The following is a 22,462-nucleotide window of genomic DNA, read 5'->3' on the forward strand; positions in this document are numbered from 1 at the left end:
AAGCAGCAGTTCCTGTGTTGATAGGTGCTCCTGTAGGGAGGCAGCGGCAGTATTTCTGATTATCCATTCATCAGACATTCTTCAGGAGGAGTCTGTTTGAATTTAAAAAGTCAAACTTCCATGGAATGGAGAAGTGAATGGAAATATCAGCAAGTCTCTTTTGATTAGACTTTTAAAGAGTTGTAACAGTTATGTCAAGAGGAACAATTTTAGGGAAAAAAACGCTAAAAATGACTACCTTTTGTAGATACACAGTCTACAATGTAGAAAACTCATGTCTGAAATGTACAAAGTATATCTGAGATCTAGTTTTCAAAACAACAGAAGCCAGAGTATAATTTTAAGACTTTGATATTTTATTTTTTTTATTATACCAATCTGATGAAAACATGCTATGAATCTGGTAAGATCTAGAAAAAGTGTTTCTAGCCTTTGAGTTATCTAATAAGATGTTAATCCAACATCTGAGAGGAAAATCTTTTCATTATAATGTATAGCAGTTTTTTAAAATCTACAAATAGTTTTCAAAAGGTGTAATTATTCAGGTTAAATTCCTTTTTGGTAGGTAATGAGGAGTGGACATAAAGAATATATAGTACTAGAGGCCCAGTGCATGAATTTGTGCACGGGTGGGGTCCCGAGGTGGTGGAGGAGCCGGGATGTGATAGCCCTCCGAGCGGGCGGTGGGATACCCTTGCCAGCCCAGGATCCGGATCTGTCCCGCTGACATTTGCACCAGTTGTTGGGAGCCACCTGGCAGCCACTTTTATATTGTTTCTTCCTTGTGGAGTGTCTAGGGAGGGAAAGCAGCTGTGGTGCCTGAGGCCGACTTCCAGGAGGCCGTGGCACTGTTGGGACTGTGCCTGCAGCACTGGTCCATCGGTGCCTGGCCTGTTCTCCAGAGCTTGGACCTGCAGGACTACTGAGGGAGTGAGTGGCTGCCACCGGGCTGGTGGGCCACCTGGACGGGTCAGTCAACTGAGCGGTGCTCCTGCTGTGGGAGTGCACTGACCACTAGGGGGCAGCTCCTGCATTGAGCGTCTGCCCCCTGGTGGTCAGTGCGCATCATAACGACCAGTTCCAATCATTCCAGTTGTTTGGTCTTAACAGTAGCTTAGGCTTTTATATATATAGTATGTTTAAATAAAAAAGCCATCAAGCCTGGCCAGTGTGGCTCAGTGATTGAGTGTTGGCCCATGAACCAGGAAGTCACAGTTCGATTCCCAATCAGGGCACATGCCTGGGTTGCGGGCTCAATCCCCAGTGGGGAGCGTGCAGGAGGCAGCTGATCTGTTTCTCTCCCTCTCTCCATCCCACCCCTTCCTCTCTCTAAAATCAATAAAAATATATATTTTTAAAAAGCCCTCAAAACAAACACTGTCTTCATGTGTCATCAGGTGTTCTTAACTTTTGTATCTGATGTATAAAATGACAGTGTTGTGTGCCCTCAAAAGCAATATGACCAGTGAGGTTCTTTAGATATCCTTCTGGAATACAAAATAATTTAAAACAAACACATCTAATAATAATGATAATAGCTAACATTTATATAGAGTTTATATATCAGGCACTATTGTAAGTGGACTCAATTCATAATAACCTATGAAATAGGTGTCATGGTTACTTTTTTTACAGATAAGGGAAATGAGCCAGAGAGAGGGTACGTAACTTGCAAAAGTCACTCACATGGTAAATGCAGAGCCATTACTTAAGTCCAGGTAATGTGGCATTGTAGGCTGCATCTTAACCCTTAAACCTTATGCTACTATGCCATCTCAGTTATAAAGAAAAGTTGATAAATGCCTGGTGGAGCAGGAATGTGACCAAAAGTACATGGAGTCAAGACAGATACTGTCATCCAGCCTAGAAAGAAAAACCCTGGGACTTTTTTGGCTAGTTGTTCTACCTAATTTTGAAACCACAAAATTAAGGAATTAAAAGAGAACAAAAAGGAAATGCCAAGCACATGTGAAGAGGGTATCAAAACGTCCTGAAAACCAGTGACTTAAGAGAGAGATTGCATTGTTTTTAAATTAGGCTCAAGTTCTTAGGAAAATATGTGTAGAAGCTAGTTAATTCTGAGATGGAAAAAATAAAGCAAGTCTTTTTTGTATTATAACACAAATATCTTAGAATAGTCTTAGACTGGAACTGCTAACTCTGGTTTTGTTAAACCCTAAGAGTATCACAGAATTTTGTTTCAGTTATTTCTACAAATTAAACATGTCATAATGTTGTTTTTTTCTTTTATAGATAGGAAGTATAAAACTTGAGAGGGTCCAGAAAAGCTGAGTAAAGCAAAAAGCACCTTCCATAGGGAGTCAAGAGACGTACTGGGCCTTGGTTATTTCACCTAAAAATCAGTTTCGCTGGCTGTTACTTAGATGACAGATATGCACAGGATAAATTAGAATAAATCTAATTTGAATTGTTTAGAAGTCTTACATAATTCAAGTTGGGTAGTTACTGCTATTTTCAAGTCTCTAAAAGTGGAATAATTTTCATTCAAAAAGAGTCTCTTCAAATATTTACAGTGAAATCATGTTTCAGAGTTCATTATTTGTTTTTAGGTAACGGTATTTTGAATTAGTCATCTTACTTTTGTCAGTTTATGTGTCTGACTATAAAATGAGAGGTAACGAGCAGTCTAGAAAATTAGAAACAGATGTAGGATTGTTTTAAGTAATATTGCAGTCATCACCTGGCAGTGATGTCTATAATTTTCTGCTACTTTTTAATTTTTTCCTGAGTTAGCATTGAGGGCTGTGAAAAAATAATTTGAGTTTGAATCCAATTTGATGGAATAGGAATAATGTAGTCATAGGATGAAATACTATTAATCATTAAAACTGATTTTATAGAATAACTGGAAAATGTTCACAGTTATGTGGAAAAGTAGATTATATAAGTATCTGATCTATTTTAAGTAGGTAAGTCTCAAAAGTTATAGATACTAAAACATTAACAGTTATGGTTATTCTTAGGACGTGAATTAAGCAAAGGGTATTTTCATTTTTGTAGTTCTATGGACCTTGCAATGAACATGTATTATTTCTGTAATGGGGGAAAGTAAACTTGGGAGGGTAAAAGGTAGTATGCAAAGGAAGTATGCCAATATGGCAGTGACGTCTTTGAGTATGCATCTTGGTTGTTTTTGTTTTTTTTCAAATGTTCTTTATTGAGCATATATGTTACTTTCATATTAAAAACCCAGTACACTTTGCTAAAAACTGAAGTGGTTGAATGACTGCATTTTAAAAACTAATAATTATTTTAAAAATTAATATGCACTCATTGAAGAAAACTATAGAAATAAAGAAGAGTAGAAATATGTTTAAAAATCATAATGTACTTACTGTACTTTGAATAGTCTTTTAAAGAATATTCTTTTTAAGAACAGTCTTTTTTATTTAGTCTGTAATCAGATTAATTGGTTTTTAAATATATATGTGTTTTTATTTTTGACAATATTACAGATATCCCACATTTTCCCCTGCTTTACCTCCCTCCACCCAGCCCCTATAACCCCCCTCCAGGCCTTCACCACACTATTATCTGTGTCCATGGACTTTGCATACAAGTATATAAGTTCTTTGGTTAACCTCTTCCCGCTCCCCCAGATATGTCAGTCTGTTCCATGCCTCCATGCCTCAGGACTTATTTTGTTGGTCAAATTATTTTGTTTATTAGATTCCACAAATAAGTGATATCATGTGATATTTGTCTTCTCTGACTGGCTTATTTCACTTGGCATAATAAATTTCAGGTCCATCCATACTGTTGCAAAGAGTAAGAGATCCTTCTTTTATACAGCTGCATAGTATTTGAGTAATTAGATTTAAAAATATATGTTTTTTATTGATTTCAGAGAGGAAAAGAGAGGGAGAGATAGAAACATCAATGATGAGAGAGAATCATTGATCGGCTGCCTCCTGCATGCCCGCTACTAGGGATTGAACCTGCAACCTGGGCATGTGCCTTGACCAGGAATTGAACCATGACCTCCTGGTTTATGGGCCAGTGCTCAACCACTGAGCAACACCAGCTGGGCTCAATCAATTGGGTTTTAATCATAACTCTGTTACTTAATAGTTGTGTGATCTTGGGCAGGTTTCTTAACCACTCTGTGCCTTAGTTTTCTTATCTGTAAAATGAGAATAATAATAGTACCTAAAGTGCATAAAATGCCTGGTACAGAGTAAGTACTCCATAAATATAATCTATCATTATTGTGCTATGCTCTATAAATTTGTATCATGTTTTTAAAAATTAACATTGTTATACAAGCTTTTCCCCATTTTATTATTTGTTATGTTTAATGAACTATGGTATTTTATCATGTCAGTGCACCATAATTTACTTAACCGTTCTCCTTTCGTTATCACAAAACTAAGGTTTCCATCTATTCAAAAAAAATTTAATTATATTTAAAACCCTTTGCGGTCCAATTTCATTTTTGGAATTCAAACAGTCTGGTCCAAATTAATTGACGGGATTGAATGTTGAACCGGTTTGCAGTGTCGACCTCAGCCTCAACGTTGGACCTGCTCCTAGCGCCTGGTCTGTCGAGTCAGCCTCGACGTTGGACCGAAAAGGGTTAAAATTTTGAGGGATCATTCACATTTGTTTGATCCTTAATCTTAGCAGTAGGCATTGTGTATCAGTTCTTAAGCAGAACCACCCATCTGGAAGAAGGAATCTTGTATATGTGAAAACCTGTTTAGCAAACAACCCAAATTAGAGTTATAACTAAAACAAAACTCAGCATACTGTGTCATATTTTATACAGAAATGTACTAGGAAATATTGTTTTAATCTCAGAAGGTCATTTTAAAATCTAAGTGAAATTCTGTTTTCCACAGATGGTTCATTTAGGTTTCTTCCTGATTCAGACAAAGGAAGTATCCATGAAAGCTGAGGATGCTGAGAGGGTTTTTCGGGAAAGAGCACCTGAATTCCTTCAACTTCTGGACAGAGGTACCTTCTGGCTGATTGGTACACTTTTGTGCTTATCCTCTTGAGATGCTGATTTGGTTTACTCTGGCCTTTAGCTTTTCTCTTACATTGCCTTCTCTTTCTCACTTGTTTTGTGTTTTTTCCTACTACTATTTAGAAATGTCAAAATTTCACATCATTTGAAAAAAGCTATATGATAATTAGAAATCAGACATTACATTTTTTCCCTATTCTATTGCCTTAGTTCGGAAAAATCATATTTATTATGTGTTTTATTATTTTTTATTATTTTATTATTGTATTATTATACTGTCCAGAATTACAAAGCACTTGATAAGGATTCTTTCTGTCTTCAGTGTGCTTTGACCATACATGAAAAGTAAGAAATATAAATAAAATGGTATAGTATTTTATGTAGTTGATATGATTGATTAATTTCCCATGCAAAAATAGGATTGTTTTCCCCAGTGGGCAAATGTTACCAGTACATTTCAGATATTGAAATATGTCTGCAAAAAGAGGATCTAGAGTTAGTGTGACCTTCTGAAGGGTTGCTGTCTGCCTATATGTATTGAAGATGTGCTGATTCTGGAGGACAGAGTACTGTTTTTCTTTGAGATGGGAACATTGTTTGCTTAAGGCCCTTAAGTATGATAATGGTATTGTGGTTATGTAGGCGATGCATGCTGATGTGTTATGATATCTGTTGTTTTCAAATGGTTCAGCAAAACAAAATCGAAGTGTGTGTGCTCATGCACGTGTAGCATATGATAAAGCAAATCAATATATAACCTTATTGTATGTGTGTCTGTTTAAAGACACCTTTTAGTATGTATTATTGATTCATTAGCATTGAACTTAGAGCCAGCAGCACTATAACTCAGGCCTATATGAAGCTTCCCTAACAGCTATTTTCTCTGTAAGATATATCACAGTCTTTCTAAACTTAGGAACATTATACAGCACTTCAGCACTACGTTTGTGGGCCATTTAAAATAGCAAAATCACAACAAAAAGAACAAAATGTGGAAAATGTGGCACTAACTAGACTATGAAAAGGACACTTGTTTACAGAATGAATGCTGAAACAAGAAGCAGAGCATCACTTTGTTCATTTTCACCTGGGACCATGCATGTCAGGCAACTTTTTTATGCCACTCTGTGAGTGTCCACAAATGACCATGAAGAAACTTTTCTTGATTTTGGGGTCACAAATAAATTTTTCCAGGTAAGCAGATTCACAAATAAAGAATTCACAAATAATGAGGATCAACTGTATATGTATTTCATGTTAAAAATTTTCCTTTAAGCACTGCTTTAAGCATCCAGCAAATTTTGATATGATCTATTTTCATTTAATTCAGGGTTTGGCAAAATATGGCCTCCTGTATGTTTCATAAATGAAGTTTTATTTGGAGCACAGCCACACTCATTATTGTATCTACTAGAGGCCCAGTGTTTGAAATTTGTGCACCCGGGGGGTGTCCCTCAGCCCAGCCTGCGCCCTCTCACAGTCCAGGAGCCCTCAGGGGATGTCCAACTGCCATGGAGGCAAAAGGCACTCCCGCCACTACTGCTGCGCTTGCCAGCTGTGACCCCAGCTTTTGGCTGAGCAGCGCTCCCCCTGTGGGAGCACACTGACCACCAGGGGGAAGCTCCTGCGTTTAGTGTCTGCCCCCTGGTGGTCAGTGCACATCATAGCAACCAGTTGTTCTGCCATTTGGTCAATTTGCATATTAGGGTTTTATTATATAGGATTGTTTTGTTGATTTCCTACCTGGTCCTTTATAGAAAAAGTATATTGACCCCCCCCCCATGTAGTTCAGAATATTTTTTTAGTTTCCCTTGAGACTTTTCACTTAATCCATGGATTATTTAGAATTATATTGTTTAATTTCTAAACATTTGGAGATTGTCCAGATGTGTTTCTGTAATAGATTTGTAGATTGTTATTATGGTCTGAAAATACACATTGTATAATTTCTATTTTCTTTACTTAAGGTTTGTTTTGTGGTACAGATTATAGTGTATCTTGGCAAATATTCCATATACATGTGAGGAGAATGTATAATCTGCTTTTGTTGGGCCTCTATAGAGGCCCACTAGGTCAATTTGGTTGATAGTGTTATTCAGGTCATCTATATCCTTACTGATTTTCTGCTTACTTGTTCTATGAATTAAAGAGAGAGGAGTGTCAAACTCTCCAACTATCATTGTGGATTTGTCCATTTCTCTTTTCAGATCCTATCAGGTTTTGCTGTGAAACTTTGTTGTTAGATTCATACACATTTAGGATTGTTATGTCTTCTTGGAGAGTCCTTTATGATTATGTAATGTCCCTTTTTGTCTCTGATAATCTTCCTTGTTCTGAAATCTACTTTGCCTGATATATATAGCTACTCCAGCTTTTGTTTGGTTGTTAGTGTTTCATCATATACTAGAGGCCCGGTGCACGAATTTGTGCACCAGTGGGGTCCCTCGGCCTGGCCTGCAGGATCAGGCCGAAACCAGCTCTCCAACATCCCCCAAGGGGTCCTGGATTGCAAGAGGGCGCAGGCCAGGCCAAGGGACCCCACTGGTGCACGATCGGGGCCAGGGAGAGACATGGGAGGTTGGCCAGCTGGGGAGGGACCACGGAGGGCTCCAGGGCGTGTCCAGCCTGTCTCGTTCAATCCTGATCAGCCAGACCCCACCAGCAAGCTAACCTACTGGTTGGAGCATCTGCCCCCCCGGTGGTCAGGGCACATCATAGCCAGTGGTTGAGCAGCCTTACTATATCATAGCATATTACGCTTTGATTGGTTGAACAGATGACCGGACACTAAGCATATTAGGCTTTTATTATATAGGATCTTTATCCCTTTTAACTTATCAAAGTCTATATACCTAAAGTGAATTTTTTGTAAACAGCATATAGTTGGTTCTTGCTTTTTAATCCTGTCTGACAGTCACTCTTTTAACTGGTATATTTAGACCATTCACATTGAAAAGGATTGATATAGTTGGATCGACATCTACCATCTTGCTAGCTGCTTTCTGTTCCATTTGTTCTTTCTTTTTACCACTTTTTGTTTAACTGGCGATTTTTTTATAACTCCATTTTATCTCTATTGACTTATTGTTTCTACCTTTTATATAATGGTTGCCTTAGGTTTTACAGCATATATATTTGAGTCCACCTTATAGTAATATTATACCACTTCACCTATAGTATACACTGAGTGGCCAGATTATTATGACCGGCCAGATTATTATGACCACCCTATCAGTACTTCATTGAGCCACCTTTTGCCTTCAGTACTGTGGTGATTCTTCTTGGCATTGACTCCACGAGATGTTGACAGGTGATGCAATGAATCTGACACCATGCCTGATGAATAGCACTGTCCAGTTCTGTGAGATTTGATGGTTGTGGAACCAGCTGCCTAATGGCTCTTTTAACTTCATCCCACAAATGCTCAATTGGATTGAGATCTGGTGATTGTGGGGGCCACCTAAGCAAGGTAAAGTCTCCCTCATGTTCTTGAAAACACTCCCGCACAATACGAGCACCGTGGCATGGCGCCTTATCTTGTTGGAAGAAGCCATCTCCATTGGGATACGCCATCAACATGATAGGATGAACTTGATCAGCAACGATACTTAGGTATGTTGTGCTATTCAGATGTTTATAATGGTCTGGCCCTCTAGCAACTTCAGCGCGAAATTATAGCTAATTTGCCCACAAACGTCAGGTGGTCATAATAATCTGGCCACTCACTGTATAAGGTCCTAATAACATTATATACTCAAATCTTTCCTCCCATCTCTGTATCATTATTACATATCTTACTGTTGCATATGCTACAAAATCTAATACACTATTAATGTTATTTAAACTGTCAGCTATTTTTAAAAGAATTAAAAATAATAAAAATATAGATAATATTTTACTGGAGGCTTTAGAGCAGAAGAATGTCATGGTCCCTTTAAAATGTAACTTTTGTCATTCTGCTTGCTCTAAGGGGGAAGCAGAGAGCCAGCTGGAGGCTGTTGCTGTAATCTAATTGAGACATGGTAGTGGCTTGTTTCAAGGTCATGTTAGATTACACAGAAGACTTTATTAGATAGGGCATTCAGGAATCTTTTTTGTTTACTTCAAAGTCTCACAATCTTTTTGACAGTTCAAATATTTAGATTCCAAGCTTCTGCGAACTATTTGATAAGACGTACACATTAAAACACTAAAAGCATGACTAATGATCCTTGTTGACCTCATAGTTCAGTTTGAAATAAACACTGAAATTGTAGTTATCATTATTAGATAGAAAGACAAATAGGACTTCTTAAAGAGTACATTGTCAGCATTGTAGTTTTTTAGTTTAGGATTGTCCATACATATTAATCAAAATTGATGCACTTGTCTTCCTTTTTTGTTAGTGATTGTTGACAAATTATTAGGTCGCTTACCAGAAGCTCATAATATTCTATTCAAGAAAATATCAACCAAGTTTCACATTTGGGTAATTCTACCAAAATTGGATTTCTGAATTATGGATTATGTTGTCTTTGTAGAATGCAGGTACTTTCAGTAATAAATATCTGACTTTTAAAAATATATCTACTGTATATCCTTGTACTGATCCTGACTAAAAGCATACTGTATTCTACCTTAATTCAAACTTTCCACTTTCTGCAAAACTGGAAACGCTGCATTTATTATCAACTTTTTCTTTTCTCAGTATTTTGTTTAAAATGCTTTTTAAGTCCTTTTGCAGATTTACAAATGTACTGTCTCTATTCAGAAGTACAGAGTACAATGCCTCATGTGTGCCCATCCCATTTTATCAACTTTTTGCCATTCTTGAAAAAAATAATTTATATTCTTTTTGCTGAAATATTTTAATCAAATTTTAATGTCTTGTCATTTCACCCCTATATATTAGTGTGTGTCTTCTTAAACAAAATTAAAAACAGGTGTTTTCTTAAGTAATCACAATATATTATGACATCTATTTCTTGCCTCAGGAGTTGCAAAATGATCATTTTCTAATCATGTCACTACCTCTATATTTAATAATGGATGTTAACAGAACTTCTTGTACAGAAGAACTGTTTTGTTAATTTGAAATATGCTTCATGATTAACAATTCCTTAACCTCATCAAATAATCAGTCCATATCCAAATTTCCCTAATTGTCTAAAAACATTCTTTATGTATTCTTTAAAATACTTTTATTGATTTCAGAGAGGAAGGTAGAGAGAGAAAGAGAGAGAGAGAAACATCAATGATGAGAGAGAATCATTAATCAGCTGTCTCCTGCACACCCCCTACTGGGGATCAAGCCCCCAACCCAGGCCTGTGCCCTGACCGGGAATCAAACTGTGACCTCCTGGTTCATAGGTCAACGCTCAACCACTGAGCCATGTCGGCTGGGTTCTTTATGTATTTTTATAGTAAATGTGATCCAGATCTAAAATTGTCCCACTCACTGTATGTCATTTTTTGTATCACTCTTAATGAGAAACAGGTGTCTCCCTCTCCCCTTTTTTGTCTTGTAAAAGAAACCTGGTCATTTGTCCTGTGTGCCTGGGTGTGTTTAATTTGTTCCTCTACAGTTCTTGTAGACTATAAGTTAGATCAAAGCCTTGTTTACGCTCACGTTTAGGGGTTCTTTTGGGCAAGAATATTTCACAGGTGGTACTGTTTCCTATATCATTACATGAGAGGGCACATAACTTGATTATTGCACTTTTAGTGATACTAGAATTGATTAAGTTCAACTGCTGACAATCTTCTTTTTGAAGTTTCTTATCACTCTTCCCTGTGGGATGCAAAAAACATTGATGATTGTTGCCTGATTCAATTATTTTATTAGGAGTTGCAAAATGATCATTTTCTAATCATGTCACTACCTCTGTATTTAATAATGGATGTTAACAGAACTTCTTGTACAGAAGAACTGTTTGGTTAATTTGAAATATGCTTCATATCAGAAAAGCAGAATAAATAAAGGGAAAATAAGCATTAATTTTCAAAGTAATAATTTGGTGCCCTAGCAACCTATAGTAGTATCCAATGAATTTTCTTTGTTTCTCTCTTTTCTAAATATCATTAGTAGCTCATGAATTTTTATATATTCAGTATGTTTTAATAAATTGCAGTCATTATTCCTTCTGATCTCACCGAGGCTCATCTTTGGCCATTTGGAGCTCCTTCAAGCTGGCTCCTGTGTCCTCTTGATACAACCCATTGGCCTTTGATAGCCTCATTGCTTTTTGGCTCAACAAGATATTCCTGGTTGACCTTACCCATTTCTTGCCTCAGACACAGAATCATCCATTTTTCTGAGTTACCTTCTTTTCTTTACTCAGCACCTGTCTTGATCTACACTCTGTGATGCTGAAAAACCCACATTTTAATTTGTTCTCTGTATCTAATTATATAGTTGACTGTCAATGTAGCCTACCTTTTCTGTATTTGTTGTCTATGTTAAATCACAGGCCCTCAGTGATTTTAGTTATTTAGTGGGATATTTTCCCTCATTCATATACCTTGCCCTGTGACACATGCCTACATTCATCTTAGCATTTCATTACTTAGTACTTCATCATTCTCTGTTGTTCTGTATTTGTTTAATGGGTTTTTTTCAAGAAATGTGTAATTTCATGGAGGTCAGGACTTCTCCATTACTGTAGGAGATAAAAAGCAAATCTATTAAGAATACAGTGATAGCTGAATAAATATTAATTGAATTGAAAGGCATATTTTGCTTGGCTGACTTGTGGCCATGTTTGCCAACAGTTTGACACTGGGTAGTGCCAATGCTACATTTAAATCCAGAAATTAAAGTACAGGTGGTTTAAAAGTATATAAATTAATGTATGAGAGAGGAAGCATAAATATTTTCAGAGAATTAAAAAAATGAACACTTGGTCATTGGATTTAGAATGTAGTTTTAAGGCTCACTCAAGAAATATATTTCACATAGTCATTACTTTTGGTGCCTGGCTTCAATTCCTACTTGGCTTAGCTTCATTATTGGTGGCCCAGAACTTGGCTGGTAAGTAGGAGAGTTGGAAGCAAGGCTGGCTGCCTGGCAAAACTTACTTATGTTGACTTGAATTGCTTTTGATCTTTTCTGTCATTTGTCAATTGCTTTTTGTACTGCTAAATGGGTGGGCTTTTAATGGTTTTTATAGATGAATGAAAACTAGAAAAGCCAGACTATTCACAACACTGCGATAGTCCACCCTGGCTGGTATGGCTCAATTGGTTGGATTATCATCGTCCCACCCACCAAAAGGTTGCAGGTTTGATTCCAGATCAGGGCACATACCCAAGTTGCAAGTCTGGCTCGTATAGGGAGGCAACCAATCAATATTTCTCTCTCTCTCTCTTGCTCGTATGGGGATGCAACCGATTGATAGATCAATATTTCTCTCTCTTTCCCCTCTCCCTCCCTCCCTTCTTCTCTCCAAAATCAATTTAAAATGTGATAGTCCTATAGTAGCACTGAAGCTACCCATCATGTGATGAGACTCTATGTTAATTTGTACTATAATTATTGTAGGAAGAAGTAGCTTAAATGACATTCCATCTACCTACTTCCTTCTTCCTTTTCTTTTACTTCCAAAGAAGCTAGAGATTCTTCAGGGAAGTACAAAAAGAATAATTTTAGAATAGATTTGTATTCTTGATAAGACAACACTTCTTCGGTTTGCTTATAGGTCCTGTTATTGCCTTGGAGTTTAATGGAGATCGTGTTGTAGAAGATTGTCAAAATGTTGTCAACGAGATATTCAAGAGCACCAAGGTACAAGATTTCATTGACTGTATTTCTTCTTTTTTAACCCCATTCTGAGCTGAGTTCAGCATGACTCAGTACTGCTGTTCTTCTGGCCACTGGCCCTGACATCCCTTGAAGACCCCAGATACTCACCTAGGCCCGCATTCCCCTGGTGAGAGGGCACCCTGCCTGGGCTGCTTAGAGTGGCTCTACTGCCAAGCAGACCCTGACCCAGCCGTGGGCAAACTATGGCCCGCGGGCCGGATCCGGCCCGTTTGAAATGAATAAAACTAAAAAAAAAAAGACTGTACCCTTTTATGTAATGATGTTTACTTTGAATTTATATTAGTTCACACAAACACTCCATCCATGCTTTTGTTCCGGCCCTCCAGTCCAATTTAAGAACCCATTGTGTGCCCTGACTGGTTTGGCTCAGTGGATAGAGTGTCAGCCTGCAGACTGAAGAACCCATTGTGGCCCTGGAGTCAAAAAGTTTGCCCACCCCTGCCCTGACCTCTTCCCTGATACTTCAACCTGCTGGCAGCCTCCATTAGGGCACTTACATAGGGTCAAGTTCCTGTCCTTTACCCCCATAATAACAGACTTCTCCTTGAAGGCTGTCCTTGTTTGAGCCAGCTCCTCCTCACAAACCCCAGCCTGGACCTGGCACACTTTTTAAAAAATGTACTTTGATCAAAAACACATCCCATCCACAGGATCCCAGAATCCAGGGCTTTTCTTTGTGACCTCAAAGGAGCACATGTCAGGCAAGGCAGGGACAATTTCAGAGAGACTGTTTCAGAATCAGAGAGAATTTCCAGCATCTCTGGCTGCTTTCAAATCAGTCTCCAGGAAATTCAGCTTCAGAGAGACCCCAAAGCCTCACGTGTGTCATCTCACCTCTCCCAATATCATCTCCAAGAAAAACAGTGGTCCCCTGAAATAGCCCCAAGGTATTCCAAGGGTCCCAGACTCCTTCTCAAGGGCTCTCCAAGACCCCCTACCTCTAACAAAAGCCCCTAGTAGGCTTCTAGAAACATCCTTCTCCCCCACTCCTAGGGGTGAACCCCAAGACTCTAGAACAACTGCCCTTTTAATCTTGAAAATCACCTCAAGGGCCTAAAGACCTCCCCCAGAAAGTTTCCAGAAAAATAGATACTTCCATTGTGAACAGCAAGGCTACAGAAATGCTCCCACCTTTGAGGGAACGCCAGAGCGCCCGTCCAACCCATCTTCTAGAGAGATCTCCAAGGTTCCAGAAATATCTCACTGTCTTCCAAACTTCCCAATGATCTGGGACCTCCTCATCTACCAAAGCAAAACCTAGTAATCCAGAGGCCTCTGCACCTATAAGGAACCGCCAGCGCTCCAAAAAAGTCCATACTCAGACAACCTCAGAATCCAACCTGCTCCTGTGATACCTCCAGGACCCTAAGATCATTATTTTACAGGGCTCCCAGTGTCCCCATTAATCTTCCACATGCCAGGGAGAGCCCCAGAATCCCTTGACTACCCAGAATCAGCCCTAGACCCTTGTATCTCCCAAACACCCCCCCCCTTCCTAATTCCCCATTTCACAATAGCCTTAGAGCTACAGACAACTACAGGCACACATGACTTCCCCATCTCCTAGGCAGGGTTCTGAGACCGACTAGTATTTATATTTCAATCAAACCTTTTCATTTCCTTTTCCTTACAATCAAATCGTACTTTTTAGGCCTAGTGTTGTATGGAATTTTTAAAAAGCAGATCATGATTTTTAGAACCTGTAATAAATAATTGGAAGCTAAGCTTTGGTTTTTCCTTGCCAAACTAAAACATTAATTGCTTACACACTTATAAAATAAGAATGTACTTATTAAAAACCATCAATAATACTTGTTTCTAAAGTGAAAAATCTCATCAAAAGCATCTTCAAGTCCTTTTTTAAAAAATAGTGAATGATACACAGATGGTTTGACTTAATGACTTTTAGACTTTAAGTGATAGGCATTCTGTAGGTACCATACTTCTAGAGATATACTTTACCTTACTTTCTCGTAAGCTAGACAGCTGTAGGGAGTCACAGCTCCCAGTCAGCCCTGCCATCACAAGGGTAAACAACCAATACTCTACAGTGTGTATTCATTGTGTTAGGTTACTTTGTCCAACTGTAGGCTAATGTACGTGTTCTGAACACGTTTAAGATAGATAGGCTAAGTTATGATGTTCGGTAGGTTAAGTGGATTAAATGCATTTTCAACTTATGCTATTTTTTAAAAATACAATAACCATTTTTTTTTTTGCTCACAATTTTTTCAAATGTTTTTATTAATTTCAGAGAGAGGGAGGGAACGAGATAGAAACATCAATGATGAGAATCATTGATCATCTGCTTCCTGCACGCCCCCTACTGGGGATCCAGCCTGAAACCCAGGCATGGAACCGGGCCCTTTGATTCATGGATCAATGCTCAACTACTGAACCCCACTGGCTGGGCAACTTATGATGAGCTTATCTGTATTTCTAACATTATATATTTTATACCAGGAGTGGGGAACGTCCGGCCCTTGGGTCATATAAGGCCCGTGAAATCATTTGGCCTGGCCCTGCCAAGACATTAGGGGTGAATTAAATGTTTGACCAAATACAACAGGTTAATTTTTAAGCTGATAATTTTGTCTGGCCCAAGAATGATGTTATAAATATCCAAATCGTCCTTGGCAGGAAAAAGGTTCCCCACCCCTGCTTTAGACAGATGATCCCATTGCCCAGTGTTCATTTTTATTTGTTTCAGTAATGCTTCCTCAAAAATTGAACTGGAGCTTTATCTAGAAATCATTACAAATAGGTATTTTCTAGATATGTTGATGAAGTTGTGTATTTAAGAATTTCAGACTTAATGTAACTTAAAAAAAACAAACATGTAAAAGGATTAAATGAGTATATATGTAACTGATTATTTTTTATAAATATACTAGAGGTCCAGTGCACGAATTCATGCACCAGTGGAGTCCCTCAGTCCGACCTATGGGATCTGGCCGAAACCGGCTCTTCAACATCCCCCAGGGGGTCCCCAGTTGTGAAAGGGTGCAGGCCAAGCCAAGGGACCCCATTGGTGCATGATCAGGGCTGGGAAGAGATGCGGGAGGTGGGCCAGCCAGGAAGGGACCACGAGAGGGCTCCAGGGCATGTCTGGCCCATCTCGCTCAGTCCCGATTGGCTAGACCCCAGCAGCAAGCTAACCTACAGGTCAGAGTGTCTGCCCCCTGGTGGTCAGTGCATGTAATAGCGAGTGGTTGAACAGCTAACTGGTCAACTGGATACTTAGCATGTTAGGCTTTTATTATATAGGATGAGAGGAAATTTGGGGGTTTTGTAGTCTGATTTGGCTTATGGTTCCTTGAATTTGCATAATTTAAAGTATTTTGTCTTTTACCTCATTTTATCATCACATACTATTTAAGGTTGGGGCAAATATAATGAGATTGAATAAAAAAGGAAACAGAGAAAATGGTTATATGACTTGTTTTTAGGTCTGAATGAGTTAAAGATGATCTAATCCAACTTTCTCATCTTACAGATGTGGAAACAGCCCAGAGAGGTTTAGTAAGTTTTCAGCACTGTACAGCTAGTTTATGATAAAGCTAGAATGGAACTCAGGTCTCTTCTGTTTCCTGGCTGACATTTGTAAAAGCTTTTTTTTAAAGGATTCTATTGAGTACTGCTTTATTGTTGTTCAGAAAGTAGTTCATTTTAAATTGGTAATGTATCTTTAGCAGCTTTTAAAAAAGATAATCTCAAGTTTTGCTTCTCAGCCTATTGAAATTATTTATAGAAAATAAAAAAACTAAAAGTTCTTTAAATACAACTCTATTCAGTAGCTTTCATAATGAGTGTTGTATATTCTAAAACAGTAAAATCCCAAGTGTAATAAAATACAAGTGAAGTATTATGAAAGCAAAGACCTTAATTACATCATAAATGCTTTTAAAGGAGCTTAATTTACATTATAGTTACTGAAACTATTTTGCATGGATTCTACAGAAAATCTACACATGAAATATTATAAATGATGTGCTTGAATTTATTTTAAATAGCAAGCTTATGACTTTGTTCTGTGGAGAACATGGGCTTTGGAATTTGGGGATTACTAGTATTTATTTTTGTTTCTTTTATATTTAAAATAGACGTTTGTGTCACAAAGCAAGGAGACAGCATCTAGAGATATAGACGGCTTCTACAACTTTGCTGATATACAGATGGGAATATGAAGTGCACCGTGGAACCAGGGACTTGGTATTAAAGCCCTTCTCACCTTGTATATTACCAACGGCTTTTACCAAGGCTAACATTGTTAAAGTTGATTCTTCAATAAATTATTAAATACTGCATCATTTACTTGAGGTTCAAAAATAGTTCATTTTAAATTAAGTTGTTGTTTTGTTTTTTTAAGAATTTGGTCCTTCACTGGGCCTGATTTTATTTTTCTATTTTTTTAAGTATGTTTTTATTGATGTTTAGAGAGAGAAGGAAGTAGAGGGATAGATAGAAACATCGATCGGCTGCCTCCTACATGCCCCCTACTGAGGATGGAGCCCACAACCTGGGCATGTGCCCTGACCGGAATTGAACAGTGTCCTCCTGGTTTATAGATCAGTGCTCAACCACTGAGCCACACAGGCCAGGCTTAAATGAAGTAGCTTTAATCAGCTTAAAAACTAACCCACTTCAATAAACTTGCAGTTTTGATTCTCTGCATTTGATATTGTTATTAGAAAATAGAAGTGGCTAACAGTTCGTTTTAATCCTAAATGTTCTTTCAAATCTCTAATAATTTAAACTTTCCTCAGTGTTCCATGATATTTGTTTGAGAATACATTCCATTGCTTATTTTCTTTTAATTTAGAGGGATTTGTTACTAGTTGATCAATTAGAATGAACCTATGTGCATTTTTTCATGTACACATATCCAGTTAAAGAATTGCTTCCTAGTTGCTTAATATGGCAAATGAGAGTCTGTACACAAACTTGACATACTTATAAATTGAATTTTTAAATTAATAGGTATTTGATAACTGGTTTTGCAAGTAACTCTACTAACTGATGTTGGTAAAGCTGTTTAAAGACTACTTTGTGAGTACTCTGACTATTTGAATAATTTCCACCCTGTTCAGTTTTTTACTATAACTGCTAGATGACTCTTCTGCTTTCTGGTAAGAAAAGATATATGCAACACTAAGACTGTAGAAGCCCAATCACCAGCAGTTTTCAAAAAGATGATTACTGTTTTATCAGCTCTTGTGAGATATTAGTAGAATTGGAATAAAACCTTGTGATATTCAGGTAAGACATACTTAGGTATGATGATAAGCTATATAGATTAAAAAGCTAGATAAATTTAATTTTCATTAAATATGCCACTCATAGCAAGTAATGTTCAAGCATGATAAAAATTATTTGGTTGCTTTAAAGCATTATTCTCCAAATCAACCTACCTAATAATTTGCCAGGAGGCAGGGGATATTTGTTTAAAAGTCCAGTTGTTGGAACCAATCCCCAGATGCACCGATTCAGTCTCCAGGGAAAACTCTGTTTTAAGGGGTTTATTGTAATTTGAAGTAATCAGTTCAGAAGATACTGAGAGGTTGATCTTGTGTAAAGTGACTGAACCTACCACCCACATCTCATATAGCAGCTAATAGGAAATAAACTTTTATAGGTCTATTTTTTAAAAGAACCTTAAATTTAATTCTATTTTGATAAAACAAAAACTGAAAATAGCCACTTGTAAAATTTCCTCTTATTGTTACTAAAAATGTATTTTCATGTTTAAACTGTTTTTTGGATATTTTCATATTAATTTATAACTGCTACATTTAATTGTGAATTGATGTCCAGAAATAATACATTAAAAGACTTTTCACTTTAAATTAGTAATATTGAGTTCTTACCCTGTGCCTGGTCTTGTGCTAACCATTAGCATTGCAATATTTCATTCTTTTTCTTAAGTTTATCTTTATTTTTGAAAGTATTACAAATGTCCCCTTTTACCCCCACCCCGAATTCCCCCAGGCCTACAATATTGTCTGTGTCCGTAGGTTATACATATATGCATATAAGTTCTTTGGTGAATCTCTTCCCACCCACCCCACCCCACTTCCTTCTGAGATTCATCAGTCTGTTCCATGCCTCCAGGTCTCTGGATCTATTTTGTCAGTTTATTTTGTTCATTAGATTCCACATATAAGTGAGGTCATGTGATACTTGTCTGGCTAGCTTATTTCGCTTAGCATAATACCCTTCAGGTTCTTCCATGCTGTCTCAAAGAGTAAGAGACCCTTCTTTTCACAGCTGCATAGTATTCCATGGTATAAATGTACCACAGCTTTTTTTATCCACTAATCTACTGATAGCCACTTGGGCGGTTTCCAGATCTTAGCTATTCTAAATTGTGCTGCTATGAACATAGGAATGCATACATTCTTTCTGATTAGTGTTTCGGGATTCTTAGGATATATTCCTAGAAGTGGAATGCAGTTCTATTTTTAATTTTTTGGGAAACTCCATACTGTTTTCCATAGAGGCTGCACCAGTCTGCATTCCCACCAGCAGTGAACTAGGGTTCCCTTTTCTCCCCATCTTGGCCAGCACTTGTTGTTTGTTGATTTATTGATGATAGCCATTCTGGCAGGTGCGAGGCAATACCTCATTGTTGTTTTAATTTGCATGTCTCTGATGGTTAGTGACTATGAGCATTTTTTCATGTCTCTTGGCCTTCTGTAGGTCTTTGGAGAAGTGTCTATTTAGGTCCTTTGCCCATTTTTGAATTGGATTGTCTTCCTTTGTTAAGTTGTATGAGTTCCTTATATATTTTGGAAATTAAGCCTTATTGGATGTATCATTGGCAAATAAGTTCTCCCATGCAGTGGGCTCCTATTTCATTTTGTTGATGGTTTCTTTTACTGTGCAGAAGCTTTTTATTTTGATGTAGTCCCATTTCTTTATTTTCTCCTTTGTTCTCCTTGCCCTAGGAGATGTATAGGCAAATATATTGCTACCAGAGATGTCTGAGATTTTGCTGCCTATAGTTTCTTCTAGGATTTTTATGTTTTCACGACTTACATTTAAGTCTTTTATCCATTTTGAGTTTATTCTTGTGTATGGTGTAAGTTGGTGGTCTAGTTTCATTTTTTTTTTTTTTTGCATGTACCTGTCCAATTATCCCAACACCATTTATTGAAGAGACTGTCTTGACTCCATTGTATACGCTTGCCTCCTTTGTCAAATATTAATTGAGCGTAATGGCTTGGGTCAATTTCTGGGGTCTCTGTTCTGTTCCATTGATTTATATGCCAGTTCTTAGGGCAGTACCAGGCTGTTTTGATTACAATGGCTTTATAGTATAATTTGATATCCAATATTGTGATCCTTCCTACTTTGTTTTTCTTTCTCAAGATTGCTACAGCTATTCGGGGTCTTTTTTGTTCCATATAAATTTTTGGAGTATTTGTTCTAGATCTGTGAAATATGCCATTGGTATTTTAATAGGGATTGCGTTGAATCTGTAGATTGCTTTGAGTAGTATGGATATTTTACTGATGTTAATTCTTCCAATTCATGAACATGCTATGTTATTCCATTTGTTTATGTCTTCCTCTATTTCTTTTTCCAATGTCCTTTAGTTTTCCGAGTACAGGTCTTTTACCTCCTTGGTTAAGTTTATTCCTAAGTATCTCAAATTTTTTGTTACAATGGTAAATGGGATTGTGTTTTTAGTTTCTCTTTTTGAGTATTCATTATTGGTGTATAAAAATGCCATCGATTTCTGGATGTTAATTTTGTGCCCTGCTACTTTGCAGAACTAAATCTAATAGGTTTTTTTGGTTGAGTATTTAGGATTTTCTATGTACAATGACATGTCATCTGTGAATAATGACAGTTTCAACTCCTTTTAATCTTTTCTAAGAGCATTCTACATATACTACATAATCAACCTCTCCTTTAAATCAAAACAGTTTCATAAGATGGAAATAAAAATTTGTGACAGGTTTAATATAGTTTTGATCATAATTTACAGATGAGCTTTGCCAGTAGGGGTCAGAGGGCATTAATTTTTCCCATAGTTAAGCTAAAATAAACATGTTCCTTCTAGTCATGATTACATTATTAAACCCCATTACTCACACTTAATCACAGTACTTTTTGTTTTCAAAAATATAATACAATGGTATGCAAAGCAGTAAATTAAGCTCTTTATTTTATCTATGATATTTTGGCAAAAACTCAGGAATATAACAAAAAAGGAAGATATTGATTATAAATTTCCATTAAATTTAGTATCTGTTAACCAAAGCCTAAATTTCTATATTCTTCAGTTAAGTAAGAGCTTCTACCCAAGTCTAATTTGTCTTTAAGGACAGTCATTTGTCTTCCGAATATTTGAAAAGATTTTTTAAAATAGTGCTATGGTTGTTGTTTCTATAATTCTAAACTTTGATAGCAATTATAGTATACTACATTTCCTTTCTGAATAGCTTTTGAATTAATGTAAAATAGTATTTTTTAAGTTATACATGTGTAAACATTGTATTACCTTATTTCTCTTGTGTTGATAGTAGTGCTTATGTTTTAGTACTGTTTTTTGCTTCTGAATATTTGTGTAGCTTTTGTATGTAGTTTATCTACTGTTTATAAAACTTGATTTATAATAAATATTGTTAAAATGAAAATGGCTAAACACTTATTTTTAAAGAGCATTTCTATAACAAACATTTACTCATATATGTGCCAAAATTTGATCATGACACAAATTTTTAATGATAAAAATAGAATAAAATTTTCTAATCTTTGTCTCATGTTAATGAGAAGTGAGCTGTATTCCATGTATGTGTACACACAAAGCACTCTGGAAAAATACAAGGAAGTAGAAAACCTGTTTTAATCTAAGGAATTTCCAATATAAGGCTTCCTTTGTTAAAAGATACATTTTATTATGATTGAATATTTATGAAGATTAGACATCTTTCTTTTCTATATTTAAGAAAATAATAAATTGTCTCTAATATACTTTCTTTTTTTAAGTATTGTGTGTTCACCACCTCAAGTCAAGTCTCCTTCCATCACCATTTATCCCCCCTTTACCCTCTTCTACCTCCTCTGTGATATACTTTTCTTAGGTTTATACAAATGGATCTTATTTTTAAACTAGGGGCCCAGTGCACTAATTCGTGCACCTTGAAAGGAACTGTGGGCTGCAAGGCTGTGGAAGGCACAGGGGCGGGTCTCGGCCCATCCTCCGCCCTTCTGCCCCCGGCCCCTCCTGCATGGCCCCCAGTCCCCTGTCTGCCTGCAGCCCTGCTTCCACCACCGCCACTCCCATTCGTTGACAGCGCCGGCCCCACTCACACCCACTGAAATGCTGAGTAATTGGGGCTGGCACCAGCAGTGGGTGCAAGTGGAGCTGGCACCATCAGCAGGTGTGAGCGGCACCTGCTGCCCTGATCGCCCCTCAGGAGCAGGAGGAGGTGGATAAGCCCTCAGGGGTGATCAGGGCTGGTAGCCGCTGCTCGCACCCACTGATGGCACTGAGTGATCGGGACCAGTGCCAGGCACCGGCAGCGGGTGCAAGCGGCAGCTCCGGTGCTGGCTGCAGGTGCGAGAGGTGGCTGCTGGCCCTGATCTCCCCTCAGGAGCAGGGGGAGGTAGAGAAGCCCTGAGGAGTGATTGGGGCCGGCAGCTGCCACTCACACCTGCTG

The 22,462-nt window shown here is 37.6% G+C and overlaps 1 protein-coding gene across 3 annotated transcripts in view; it reads left to right on the plus strand.

The window, feature by feature from the left end:
- The window catches only part of RP2 (RP2 activator of ARL3 GTPase), a 29,918-nt gene extending 12,813 nt beyond the window's left edge, over window positions 1-17,105 (plus strand). For 2 of the 3 annotated variants that reach the window (XM_059680048.1, XM_059680047.1), the window contains exons 3-5: window positions 4,863-4,977; window positions 12,667-12,752; window positions 16,895-17,105. In XM_059680048.1, coding sequence (XP_059536031.1) covers window positions 4,863-4,977; window positions 12,667-12,752; window positions 16,895-16,978 — 285 coding nt within the window. In that variant the 3' untranslated portion in view covers window positions 16,979-17,105. The remainder of the gene's footprint in view (window positions 1-4,862; window positions 4,978-12,666; window positions 12,753-16,894) is intronic. The other variant, XM_059680049.1, reaches the window with a different exon arrangement.
- Window positions 17,106-22,462: the final 5,357 nt, after the last annotated feature.

The sequence above is a fragment of the Myotis daubentonii genome, chromosome X, assembly GCF_963259705.1.
Source record: "Myotis daubentonii chromosome X, mMyoDau2.1, whole genome shotgun sequence".
Lineage (NCBI taxonomy): Eukaryota > Metazoa > Chordata > Mammalia > Chiroptera > Vespertilionidae > Myotis > Myotis daubentonii.